This window comes from Poecilia reticulata, linkage group LG10 (genome assembly GCF_000633615.1).
Source record: "Poecilia reticulata strain Guanapo linkage group LG10, Guppy_female_1.0+MT, whole genome shotgun sequence".
Classification (NCBI taxonomy): domain Eukaryota; kingdom Metazoa; phylum Chordata; class Actinopteri; order Cyprinodontiformes; family Poeciliidae; genus Poecilia; species Poecilia reticulata.
Window position 1 is genome coordinate 28,025,408 of NC_024340.1, and position 12,973 is coordinate 28,038,380.

The 12,973-nt window shown below is 37.6% G+C and overlaps 1 protein-coding gene across 2 annotated transcripts in view; it reads right to left on the minus strand.

Annotated features, from left to right (window-relative positions):
* Nucleotides 1–12,973, minus strand: part of fat4 (FAT atypical cadherin 4) — a 128,478-nt gene that overhangs the window by 63,540 nt on the left and 51,965 nt on the right. For both annotated transcript variants that reach the window (XM_008421151.2, XM_008421150.2), the window contains exon 2: nt 2,414–2,545. In XM_008421151.2, the coding sequence (XP_008419373.1) occupies nt 2,414–2,545 (132 nt within the window). The remainder of the gene's footprint in view (nt 1–2,413; nt 2,546–12,973) is intronic.

The window sequence follows — 12,973 nt, forward strand, 5'->3', positions numbered from 1 at the left end:
TTCGCGAATGTGTCTTTCCCACCGATGTGCTCTGAACGCTGAGTGTCAGCGCAACTTCAGTTTCCTGCATAAGGATGTGGGCAAAGACTTGGCTGGATTCATATCTGGCTCTGAAGAGAGCCTGGATAAAATACAGGCTTCTATTTAGCAATCTATTCATGGGAGCGCTGCAGTTTGGAGTAAACATCGCTATAATCTGTAAATCCTAAATAGGCTCCTTGAAGTTGTATTCTTGTTTATTTCAATTTCTGCATCGAAACAAGGTTTGACTTCACTCTGCTAGGTTATTTTACATAATTCTCCAATCATTTGTTATATGCAGACCTCTAAGGGAATGTATTTAATTCGAAACAGAGATCATAAGTTGCACAGCTCAGGCTTTTCATAACTTCCCACAAGGAAAAAGTGACCATGGATTTAATACCTTATATTAAAACATCTATGATTAAAACTTTGAATTCTTTGGCTCTCATAATTGATTTAAAATCAAATAACCTACCTAAATCCTGTTGGTAAAAAAAGACTGTAGGTCTTTGTGTGACTTTTCTCACATTTAGAGCAAGGAGAAGGGAGTGAGGCAACAGCTGCGCAATAAAAATCTGTGGCCTCGTAAGTTAAATCCGAGTCCATAGACCTTCTTTCTAATCTCTCTCCTCTCTATGACTTGACCTTTTCCATTAACTTAAAATGTATCCTTTGGTTTGAAGAAGGGACTGCAGACATTTTGAGGTGCGACAAGGCCTGCATTTTACCTCCTGCAGGATTTACGTCCACATCTGAAGCAGCTGAAGAAGAAAGCTTCAGATTACTGAGAGTGATGCTGTTGAAGTAAAGGAAACGACTGACTTGACAAAGGGACAGTCATAACAGGGGGCTGGAACTCTCCTTAACAGGGTTTTTACCAGTATTACAGTTATTTAAGTGAATTGGACCAACCTGGCCCTAGGTGAAAAAGTACTTGTAGGCTAAACCTCATTGGTTTGGCGGTATTAACTGCCAAAATGTGGTTCCTTTAACTGCCAATGAGCTTTTTACATTGTTAAAGAAGAATTTTGACTCTGTATTCCTTGCAAAATCGCTTTAATTTGACCATGAATGGTCAGGCAGCAGAATCTAAATCTGAATTAAAACCAGACTTTGACTAGGCCACTCCAAAACCTTCCTTGTGCGGCCTTAAGTGCGGTCTTAGGTAATTCATATCATTGTTGTCATGGAGTGATTGCTGGAGATTATCCTTAAAGCAGCACTATGGAACTTTCATAAAAATGTGTTTAATTATATTTGTTAAAACTATCAGTATGTTGTGACAATATGTTGTACAATATAAAACAGATAATCTGTGAAAAAATCTAGCTCCTCATGTCATCTGAACAGATACACTGCTCTGTCAGAAACAACCAATCACCTGCATGTACACGCTCCTCACAGCTGGCATGAATGCTAAGGCTAGCTAACATGACCACATAAAGAGTTTTCCAGAAACGGTAATTTGCACTTTGAGCAGCGCATACACAAGGTTGAGTGACAGCGCTAAGATCATCCGCCTGGATCTGACTGGTTGTTTTTAACTGGGAGTGGTGCATTTCTGCAGATTGCAATATTAGTACTGGGAGGATTTGGAGGAAATCGATCTTTTCACAGATTACCAGTCTCATACTGTCACAATTTAGCTAAAAAATATATGAAAAACATATATTTTTAAGCAACAGTACGTAAAAATTACGTACTGTTGCTTTAAGGAATTTCTGAAATCTGGATACTGTGTGAGTTTAACACTGGATAAAATGGAAAACACACACTCACTCTTGGAGTATTTTTGGTAGGCCAGGCCCTTATTAGAAGATTCATCCCAGTTTCATGTTCCCTTCAATTGTGAATAATCACTCTGAATGTACCTAAATCAAGTCTCAATGATTTAGAAATGGCTTTGAAATCATTTTAGACTGATAGGTATTTTAGATTGGTATTACTTGTGAGATCTTTGTAGCCTACTGCATGTTGTCAGACACGTTCTAGTGAATCATTTGCTCTACAGGTTCATTCCAGTAAAACTCAACCAAAATGTGGTTAATCACAATGATGCTCTAAAGCCATGATTTCACACAGGGCAGGCCTGGTTTGGATAGATAATAATGAAATCAATCACTCAAGTTGATCTTTATGGCTAAATATTCACAACTGAGCCACAGCTTTCTGGAAATGAACATTTTATTTGAATGACTTTTCTGGTTTACAATTTCCAATTATTGCTAATAAAATGTGACCTAATTGAATTTAGTGTTGCTTGAAGAACGATTTGGATCAAATTTTTATTTCAAATTGCTTACATCCATTCTGGAAGCAGCTAAATGGAAAATGGGCACAGCGAAGCACAAAAGCAGTCAGACAGAAAAGAAAGTTTGGGAGCCATTACCTCATCTGCATCTGTGGCTGTTAACTGCATTATCTTGAAGCCATCTCCAACATTCTCCTCAATGGTCACATCCAGAATATCATTAGGAAAAACAGGTGGGTTGTCATTGATGTCCTGCAGAGTGATCTCCACCTGCAGAGGAGGAAGAAGAGGAAACGCCAGAGTTTTTTATTAAAACTTTGCCAAATGGCTGCATTCTACCTGCTGCAGCTGCAGAGATCACAGCGAAGCAGCAACCTTTTCTGCCTTCTTGGATTTCATAAGATGAAGGAGCTACACTTGCAGAACAAATGTGCTGCTATTTAATTCCAGCAATAATAAAATGGGGGGGAAAAAATGAAATTATGAGGTGTTGTGGGAAGGTGAAAAAGAAGTCAGCAAGGCCTAAAGGGATGCGAAAAAGAAAATCCACATTTTTTCAGCATTAGTCTCAGCACACAGTGTTTCAGTTTCTATTATTCAGTACCCATTGCTATCATTTACAAAACAAAAACAAAGCCAAGAAGTTTGTATAATATCAAATACACTTCAGGGTCAGAAGAAACAAACTGCCTAAAAGACTTGTTTGTTTGTTTGTGAGGCTTGAAAGGAGAACACATTTACTTTTTAAGAAAAGTGAATGAACAGATATCTGACCTTGATGCAAAATGAAATACAGTTTAACTGTACAAACACTCAATACCAACAGAAAAACACGGTTTATTGAGTTTATTAAGGATATTCTTCAATCTTATATTTTTGTACAGTTATGGTTATAATTCTATCTCTTTTGCCTTGATAAAGACAAAACAAAGCTATAACACATTTAATAAACAGTTGATTAATTCTGTTTTGATTTGTTATACTGTAAGAAATATAAATGTTCCCATTCAAACCGGAACATGTGGCTTAAATAAGGATTGCACTGTGTCTCTCTGCTGTTGGTAAAGTAACATATGTGATAACTTTAGCTTTGGCTGCACGCTGTCACATGTCTTTCTCTTTCTTTACCCAACCATGACAGCAAAAGAGCTTATTAAACCACACAGATAAAGCTGTGGTACAGTGAAATGAGCTGGACTAAAGAGTCAGACTTTATATTTAGTTTTGGCTTTGCTCAAAATGTATTTTTTTATTAAGTTTTATCTAAAGTTCCAACTAGTCTATGTTTTCATTTTTGCCCTATTCAAGCCAACCAAGAAAGCAGGAGTTTATTAAACTGCACCAATAAAACTGTGGTTCAATATCTAATGGAGAAAAAAAAGTGGAGTAATTCAATATGAAGCTTTCAGGAAAATGTGATGCACTTAAGTATCACAGATTTTGTCACGTATAAAAAGAAAAATTATATTTACAAAATATTTTTTGCTTAGCAAAGCCTAAACTTTTGCAGCAAAATCAACATCATTAGAGTTTGTTTCGTAATAAAGCAACACTGATTGAAAAAATAAATAATAATTGAATAATTATGTAATTATTGCAAAGAAATAAAACATAAAACATGGAGAAGAAGTAAAACCCATTAAAATAAGGACAAAAAGTTTTGGTCTTTCTATTGCAGTATATTTACTGATTTCAATTATCAAATAAAAACAAAATAGTGGATAATAACCTCCTATTACTAATATATAAATACTCCATTAATATTGGAGCTTATGTAAATCAAACCCTTTAAAAATTAATTTCAGGCATATTTCTACAGGGATAAGCAGCGAGTGTAGCAGCAGAGCAAGCTAACTGCAGCTCAGGGAGTTTCACTTTCAAGTCCTCAAACCAAAATAAACACGTATTACAGTAGACCACAGACCCCCCATGTGGATAAACTTTGCCCTGCATACAAAGAGATTCCCTCTGATAAGTTAGATTCAATACAGATGGAGCAGTGGTGTGAGCGAAACCTGCAATTAGGTCAGCTATTTGTATAAATTACGAGATTTCATGTTAATCAAAGTCTGGTGTATCTTTTCCGTATTGCACTCAGAACCACATGGGGACCACATGAGGATCCTAAAGATTTAGATTTGGAGAAGGTCTGCCACCAGTGGAGCTGGTGGTGAAGCAATCTTTGATTTGGTTTGGATAAATTGATCTGAACAAGATTTAAGGGTTGGAATAATGAAGATGGTGTTGACAAGCTGATGTGTTACACAAATATGGCTTAACCTAAAACAAACAAACCTTTTTCAAACTTCTGGGATTAAGTATTCAGTTATGAACTTTCTTGTTTACTGACACCAGACTCCAACTTTATGAATGTTTTTCTCCAAATCTACTATAAAGCAAATTATGGAGGAAAAGTTTTTACATCAAAGACGTTTTCTATAGTTCCAACCTGCTGTAGCTCGGTAGCAAGAAGGCAATTATACAAGGCTTAGTGTCCAGTAGTCTGGGTGAAAGTGGAAACTCTTGAGACAGTGAGAGTCAGACATTTATGGTTTCAGTTCCAAGTCTAGAGTAGCAATATTAAATTTCCAGTCATATACCACAACTTAGACTCCTGTCCCCACCATTTCATCCTCTAAAACAAATATAGATTTCAAAGCCAGTAAACATGGCAAGCTCTGGAATCATAACAGACATTTTGGTGCATTTTACGTGTTTATTGCTTCTATAAACACAGACAAGCCTTGCTTAAAGGTTCCAGTGATCGGCTCTTCATTAATGTTGACAGTGATTACGGTCATTTCTTTAGCATTCTTGAACCTTTGTTGCCCAGTTTACTATAACAGACCCCCGGAAAAAAATATGCATTTTTAAGAAGAAAGAACAATAATAATCGAGCTGGAAAATGTACAATACGGAGTTGTAAAAACAACATTTTCCTCTTACAATTTTGCTTTTTTGTACCACTTAAATGTGTTTAATCCATCCATTTTCTTACACCCTTGTCCCTTAGTGAAGTCAGGAGGTGCTGGTGCCTCTCCAGCTAACGTTCTGGGCGAGAGGCGGGGTCACCCTGGACAGGTCGCCAGTCCATTGCAGGGCAACACAGAGACAGACAGGACTAAATGTATTTAATGGCCTAACAAATTTTAAAATCGGACAGCCGTATGAGCAGACAAACTGGTTTATTTTGTTAAATCAGAAATTAAATGTGATTTATTTTCATGAACCACACCCAGGCCAGAAAACCGCCAGATATGGAGAACCAATAAATCCATTAAGAAGAACCTCTCTGACAAGATGAAATAAAATATAGCAAATATTTGTCTGGAAAGGATCCAAAAGCCATTGTGAAACGACAGTGAGAACCACCATCCACAATAGGAGAAAACATGGAACGGTGATGATCCTTTCCCAGAAAGCCTGTCCCACCAAAATTACTTGAAGAGATCATTGACGGCTCATCTAGGAGGTCACAAAGGACCTGAGAGCATCTATGGTGAAAACTGGGCTAAAATTGCTTTTTTAAGAGAGGTTCAAGTTGAAACTACAGACCAAAATGAACACAATTTGAAATTGGAAGGAACCAGAAGTTCTGCCCGCTAGCAGAAAATTCCCAGATAGAACATCACTCCGTGACCTTAAACTCGAGCCCTTTTGGGCACAACCAGTAATTAGGTTTATGGGGCAATTACCATTTTAACAGGACCAGGTTGGTCTGGGAACAAATTTTTCCCTTCAACAAATGAATCATTGTTTTACAACTCCAGTTTGTATTTACACAGGTTATCCTCATCTGATATTAAAAGTTGCAAAAACAGACATCTGTAAGGCACCAACAGTCTAGGTGTAGGTTTCTAAAACAACAGTTCCCTATTAGGAGCTGAAAAAGCAAACAATGGCCCTCAAGGCCAAGTAGAAGGTCAGACAGTGAAGTGGGGGGGCAGGCGGGAAGAGAGAGTTTCTTCCCTCGGACCCAGACGCCATGGCCCAGGCAGGTGAAACACATTAGTTTACAAGCTATAAGATTGTGTTTCACGAACTACTGTTTCAAGTTGCAGGTGCTGCTAACTGGCTGCCAGGGTTTTATTATTTATGGGGAGGTATGAATGATTCACACGGCGAGACTGTAAGCGATGGAGGATATTTGTCCAAGAAGTTGAGGCCGGAGCTTCAACTCAGCTGTGATGAATTCATCTTAGTGAAAAATTCCCAACGCTTGTGTGATATATGTAGGAATGACAGGGGAGATGATTTAGATGTCTGAGCTCAAGTTCTATATGTTGCTCTGTGTTCTCGCTCATAAAATTTAAATTTACAGGTTCGTTTCACTCAAATTACAGAAAGACATTTATTTCCTCAACCCTTTGGAACCACATGGCTTTGCAGATGGTTTTTTTTTTATTTATATTTGCAAATCTTGGTGGAAAATCTGTGTCCACGTATTGTTTTCATTCTATTTCACAGTTGTGCAATACTTTGTTGGTCTAGCAACTTAAAGAGGGCCTATTATGCTTTATTTTAAACCTGAGTTAGAATAGGTCTGTAGATAATACAAAAGTTCATTACATTTTTGTAACAAAATATTTCTAATGAGATGTCAGCTCAGTTCTGCCTATTTTTAGCTTCTTTCGGAATGAGCTGTTTTAGGATTTAGTCACTTTAAATGCAAGTAAACTGCTGCTGACCAACTTAGCGTTTACAATCACACTTTATATACATGCAAATGGCTGCAAAAAATGCACAATATACAAGCATACATCTTTGTAAAGCAGAAACAGAGCTTCCTGCGCAATCACCAAGGATGCAGTAAGTGGTTTCTGGAGGATATGTCAACATTAAAACACTTCTCTTTTCCAGCAGTGAATGCACTGCACATACAATGTTAAATTCAGCTGACCAGCTCTGGTTGGGTTGCTAGGTAACCACACAGTGCCCATCAATTGTGACCTAACAATCGTGAGGTTTTTGACATGGTTTGTTTTCCAGACACCAATAAACATTTACTTCAAGCCAGAAAAAGTGAATTTTGCACATCAAATCAGCTTTAAAGTCTCAATGAAGTGTTTTGATGTTTATGTTTGTAATATGACCAAATGGTGATAAAGTTGAAGGATTATCTATACTTTTGCTTGGATGATAATCAGGAGAATCTAACCCTTTAGGTTCTCATCAGTTTAGCTGTGCTTGCAGAAGTTCATCAGACAAAAGAAATCAAAGCACAGACAGAGTTCAGGAAGAACAAAATGAGCTCAACTGTTCCAGAGAAGGTGAGAACAGACTTCATGGTTACAGCAAAGTGTCACCTGCATCAAGGAAAGCAAGCAAATAACTTTCTCCATGACTTTAAAAATAAAGCAGCACCAGTTAGCATTTTTTCGTCTTAACAAATGTATCACACTCACTTCTACCGAGTCCAAAGCAGGTTGACAGACAGACAGACGGCTGCAGCAAGATATCCTTTACTTAAGCAGGATTTCATGCAGGCTGCAGTGCACATATTTTAGCAGTTACCAGCCCAGTTGCTTTTAATAACTAGTGGAAAGCCTGATTAATTAGGTGAGTAATGGTTTGCATTATAAATGAGTAACACAGTGCATGCCTGCACTACTGCCCACTAACAACCTCTGAGTAAAATCCACATCATCATTAGCAGTAAAAATATCCTCCAAGCCTGATGGAAAATATTGAGAGCTCTGAATGCAGCCGATGCAACAGTTGGCCTGTAAATGTTGAGATCATCAGATCATAAAAACGCAGAACAGAGCAGCGTGCGCCTCCTGCAGGAACTCGCCATCTCAAAATGATTAAGACTCATTAGCTGAAGTTGACTAGTTGGAGTCAAAGTCCGACTCTGATTTCCACTGGTTATTATACTCTGTCTCCAGGAGTCAATAGATCCACATTACCTCATTGTTTTTAACAAATATGCATGTGTTCACAAAGAAGGATGATAGAGCAATATAAACCATGCACAAAAATACTCTATAATAAGTGCAATTTATGGAGTAGTAATAACGTACACATGCATATTTTTGGCCTGTGAGGTGAAGCTGGAATACCTGGGAATAACCCATGAATGGGTAGGAATGGGTATTTAACTATCGGTTATTATTATCCGTGCAAAATTTCTTGTCATGACAAGAATTTTGATTTATTGTTGCTACAATAAACTAAAATGTAATTTTTTATATTTCTGCCCTGTTTTTTCCATGAGAGCATAAAAAAATATCAATAAATTCAAAAATAAGATAAAATGAAATCTTTATGTGCACTTTAGTAATATAAATCACACTTCTTTAAGTATCTGGCATCTTGACTGTTGTGGCAGGTAGTTACCTAAAGGAGAAGTAAATATATATATATTTTATCATCACTTTTATCATCACTTAAGTACTACAAAGAATTTGATTGTAAAACATCCAAAACCAAATGTATTCAAGGTACTGGACATGGCTGGTTTACAGTGACATGATTGTTATCTGAGGTTACAGAACGCTAGTGTCAAACAAGAGCAGCACTAGATGTGATAAAGCAGAAGAGCCACCACTGAACCTTCCCAGATTCAAAAAGAAAGCTTACAGTCATGGGAATTAAGAATTCCCATGACTGGGAATTCAGCATGACTGAGAATTCCCAGTCATGCTGAGATGCAGCAAAGTGCTGCTGAAAATGCAGCACTTTGCTGCTGAGATGCATTTTCCCACAATTTGCACAGTAAATAAGATATTTTATAATAGCTTGATTAGAGAATAAACACGTGTTGCTCAGTCAAAGAAGGGGCCAGGAGAAAAGGAAATGCTATGACAACTTTTTGTCAGCAAAATTAGATCTGAATAAAGACTTTTGGAACAGCATGTTTAGTATAAATGAGACCAAAGTAGAGATGCTGTATTTGGTGACAGTATCTCACTAAATATGTATGGAAAAAATCAAAGCATGTCAATGAAAATACCTCATATGGAGGAGTAATGGTGGTGGAGGAGTCATGGTGGTGGAGGAGTCATGACTTGAGCTTGTTTTGCATCCAACAATGATCCAGTAAACATTGAGCCCATCTGCCCTTAAACAGACCTCAATAATGAAATGCTTTGGTGGAATCTTTGGAGAGAAACACTGAAAGGAAGAGTGGGAGGTTATCTTTATCCTATCACTGAATACCTTCCAACTACTAAATTTGAACACTTCAAGAAACTGTAGACATGCAGATTATTTCAAAACATCCCAAATAATTCACAAAACTTCTTCAAAAAATGAACTTCCAGAACCTTCCAACAACCCTCTTACATCTTGTGAAAACACACATCTCTAATTCTTACACCGGGGTCACTGGACTTGGTGAAAGAATCTCCACATTGGAAACTGATTATGAATAAAAATCCCTAGAGACAATTCTAGTTGTTTTGCTCTAAAAGACATAAAGAAAGATTGCTGCACATGTGATACATTTCATGCTATGTAAAATAAGTAATAAGGTGGTGTCTGGGCTTACGAAAGTCCACATTTGGAGTGAGGTAGCTCACCAGCTGGAGCTCTGGGGATGAAGATGATCATTATTTCACTTCATCTCCACCTCCACCACCATGTCTCTTTAAAGTTGTTTTAAATGTTTAGACTAAACGTCACAGGCTCTTGGGTCCAGATTTATGAAGCTTAAAACCTCAAGGGTTCTGCAGGTCAAGGGCGTTGGTAAAAGTGCAATCCTGATTCTGTGTTTTAACAACACCAGGAAGCACATCTAAACAGTTACGACAAGGTCAAACCAATCTCTTCTCCACAGCTTCTTCAGCACGTGTACAGTCGCAACTGGCTCGATCTGTCAAACAAATGCCTGCAGGGTAATCCATCTTCCAACCGCAGTCATCAGGCTGAGCAAAGTGCATGCGAGCTCAGGAGAGAGGAATCCAATGGGAAAGTGCCAGGGGAATAAGCAGACAAAGCTGGTCGTCTGCCAAACCGAATCACAAAGTGCAGGAGAGAAACCAGGATAGGATCATATCCCCCTGAAAATCTAATGTAGCCAAAAAAACTGACCAAGTTAGAAACAGAAAAAACAAAAGTAGAGTCTGCATATTATCACTGAGCACCTTCATTCGTGCAACCAACAAGGAGACAAGTGCTTTCAATAAAGGGGATCAGTCTCATCTCAGTGGGCCACTTCACCAACTGCTAAAAGATTGTTTGTCTACAGGAGGCCCCCCTCAAGCTCTGTGTGAGCTCCTGCCAAACGAGGTTCCCTACAAGCATTCCTACAGGATACATAATCCTAACGGTATCAACAACCTAGGAGGTCACAGGGGCCAAACCGTTGCTTCATGCACACACAGCAGAGTGGAAACAAATCATGATGTGGTGACACTATTTAGAGTCCTGTATCTGTGAGAAGTTCTTCTTTTCTTTATGAACTGACTTTCAGTCTTACCTGTGAGAGCAGGATGGGAAATCTAATCAGGCCACGCCAAGATCAGAGCAAGGCGAGATTTAGCTCCCCTTCAAGGTGAAGCATAATTCAAAACCATCATCCAAATTTCCATAGCCTATTAGATGCAGCACGGTGCGAATCCACGCATCGAGAGGTTAGAAGAACATCAAAACAAGCATTCTCTCCTTGGTGTGAGATGAAAGCTCAAAAACAAAATAATTAGCCTATTTGTGAAAAGCTATGCTTTGAAGATGTAAGGAATGAATTGTATTTTCGCTTTATCGGTTGTCTGTCCTTATAAAAAGGCTTCTTAAAAATGGAAGGAGACCGTAACCGCAGTCTGCCGCCTCCCTCGGTGTTGGTGCCACTGATTCTGCGTGAGTCTGTGGCCTTATCGCGCCGCACTCTCCGCAATTACCTGAAATTACGGCATTCAAACCATGCAGACCATGGAAAAGAGAGAAACTGGGGGAACAAAGCTCTCAGTAATTGCTTATCAAATCCCCCAAAGCAGATTAAAAGTTAAGATTTCTGTTGTTTTTTTAGATATATACTTTAATGGCTGAAAATACGCATACTGTATATTTTAAGACTCCATATCCAAAATGCAGAAAATTTGCCTGAGATAAAATGTTGGACTTTAAATAAAACGATGTTTCATTGCAGTGGCATAATCTCCCTTTGAAAACTATCGGAAAATGTATTTTGAGGGGAAACTCTAGGCAAAGAAATTGTTGTTTTTAGCTAAATCAGCTGTGATACCAGATCAATTTCTATAAAATACATGTATTATTATTATTTATATATTTTTTTTACACTTTGCACTTTAATGTTGATCAGATTTTAGAGGAACTTCTAATTAGCAATTCCTGACTTTCTATTTTCCTATTTATGACATTCTCACTGGTAAGTACAGTGGAGAACCTGTGATGCTAATTTATTTATTTTTTTTTTTAACATAAGATAAAGTAAAAAGTATTAAGTAATAACATTGTTCTTATGCATGTAAGAGGATAAAAATTACTTCATTCTTCTGATAAGAATAGAATTCATGACCTAAAATGTAAGAATAAAAAAAATCTACACAATGAGAGAAAGAATATTCTGTTTTTTTGCATAAGTCTGAACAATTTTACACTGTTAGCTTAAAGCCCAATGGAGCAATCATGAGATGAAACGTCCACCTGTAGGTGAAAGTAGATATAATGTATTACAATGAGAGAGTATGTCATACTACTTGCCTTACTTACAATAACGGAGTATTATGCAAATTTTGCTTAAATTTGGATATCGATATCAATTTTATTCCAGAATGAATGTTGCTTTGATCTGCTGCCACCATCCTCACAGATGAAGTCAGATTTTCCTTTCTCTGGATTCTCGCTGATGAATCTTCAATCTAAGTGAGACACAGCAGATATCACACAATTTTTTCCTGAAACCAGCTTCGGCTTCCACGACTTCTGAGGTGATTTAGAAACTATTATGGTTTCAATTTCAGAGTTGCTGGGAAAAATGATGAATGCATGAGCTTTGCAGAAGCTCAGGGGACAAGACGCACATCAGCAGGAGGATGTCTGTTAGAATTTGATCTAAACTCCTGCAGAAAGTTAACACTGTAACTTGAAATCACAGGTTAAACAATCCGTCTGTGCAGAACTTTGTGTTAATGTTACGGGCGTTTGAATCTACCCATTGGGAGGGGTGTAGTTCTCCATGCATTAAAGTATACTGCAAGTCAAACTGTGTTTATTTAGAAAACCTTAACTTTGGAGTTTTTTATTTAAAGATTATGGGCAGTAGAAAAGTTTAGGATAACAGAATGTGTATTTTCAACATGTGTGCATGTGTGTGTGATAACGTGTGTATGTGTAAGATAGGAGCATGTGGTAGTTAAACTGGTTGACTGACTGACCTATGACCCAGGGTCAACATTAACTGCAACCCAAGACCCCCACATAATGATAACTCACAAGTACTTACACATATCAATGCCAATATGGAAATTTACAGCGCCAAGAAGAAGTGATTAACTTTGTCACATTTTAAAATTTTGAGTATTATACTGACATTTTATGAGACCCAATAGAAAAGTGTGCAAAGGTTAAGTGGAATGAAAATTATTAGTTTTATACACTTTTTTTTCAAATAAAAATCTATAAAGCATAGCATGCAAATGTATTCGGCCCACTTCACTCCAATACAATTTAAAAAAATTAAACTCCTGAGTGTAATTCTATGTCTGTATATGTGCTGCTGCTGTGTAGCAGCCTTAG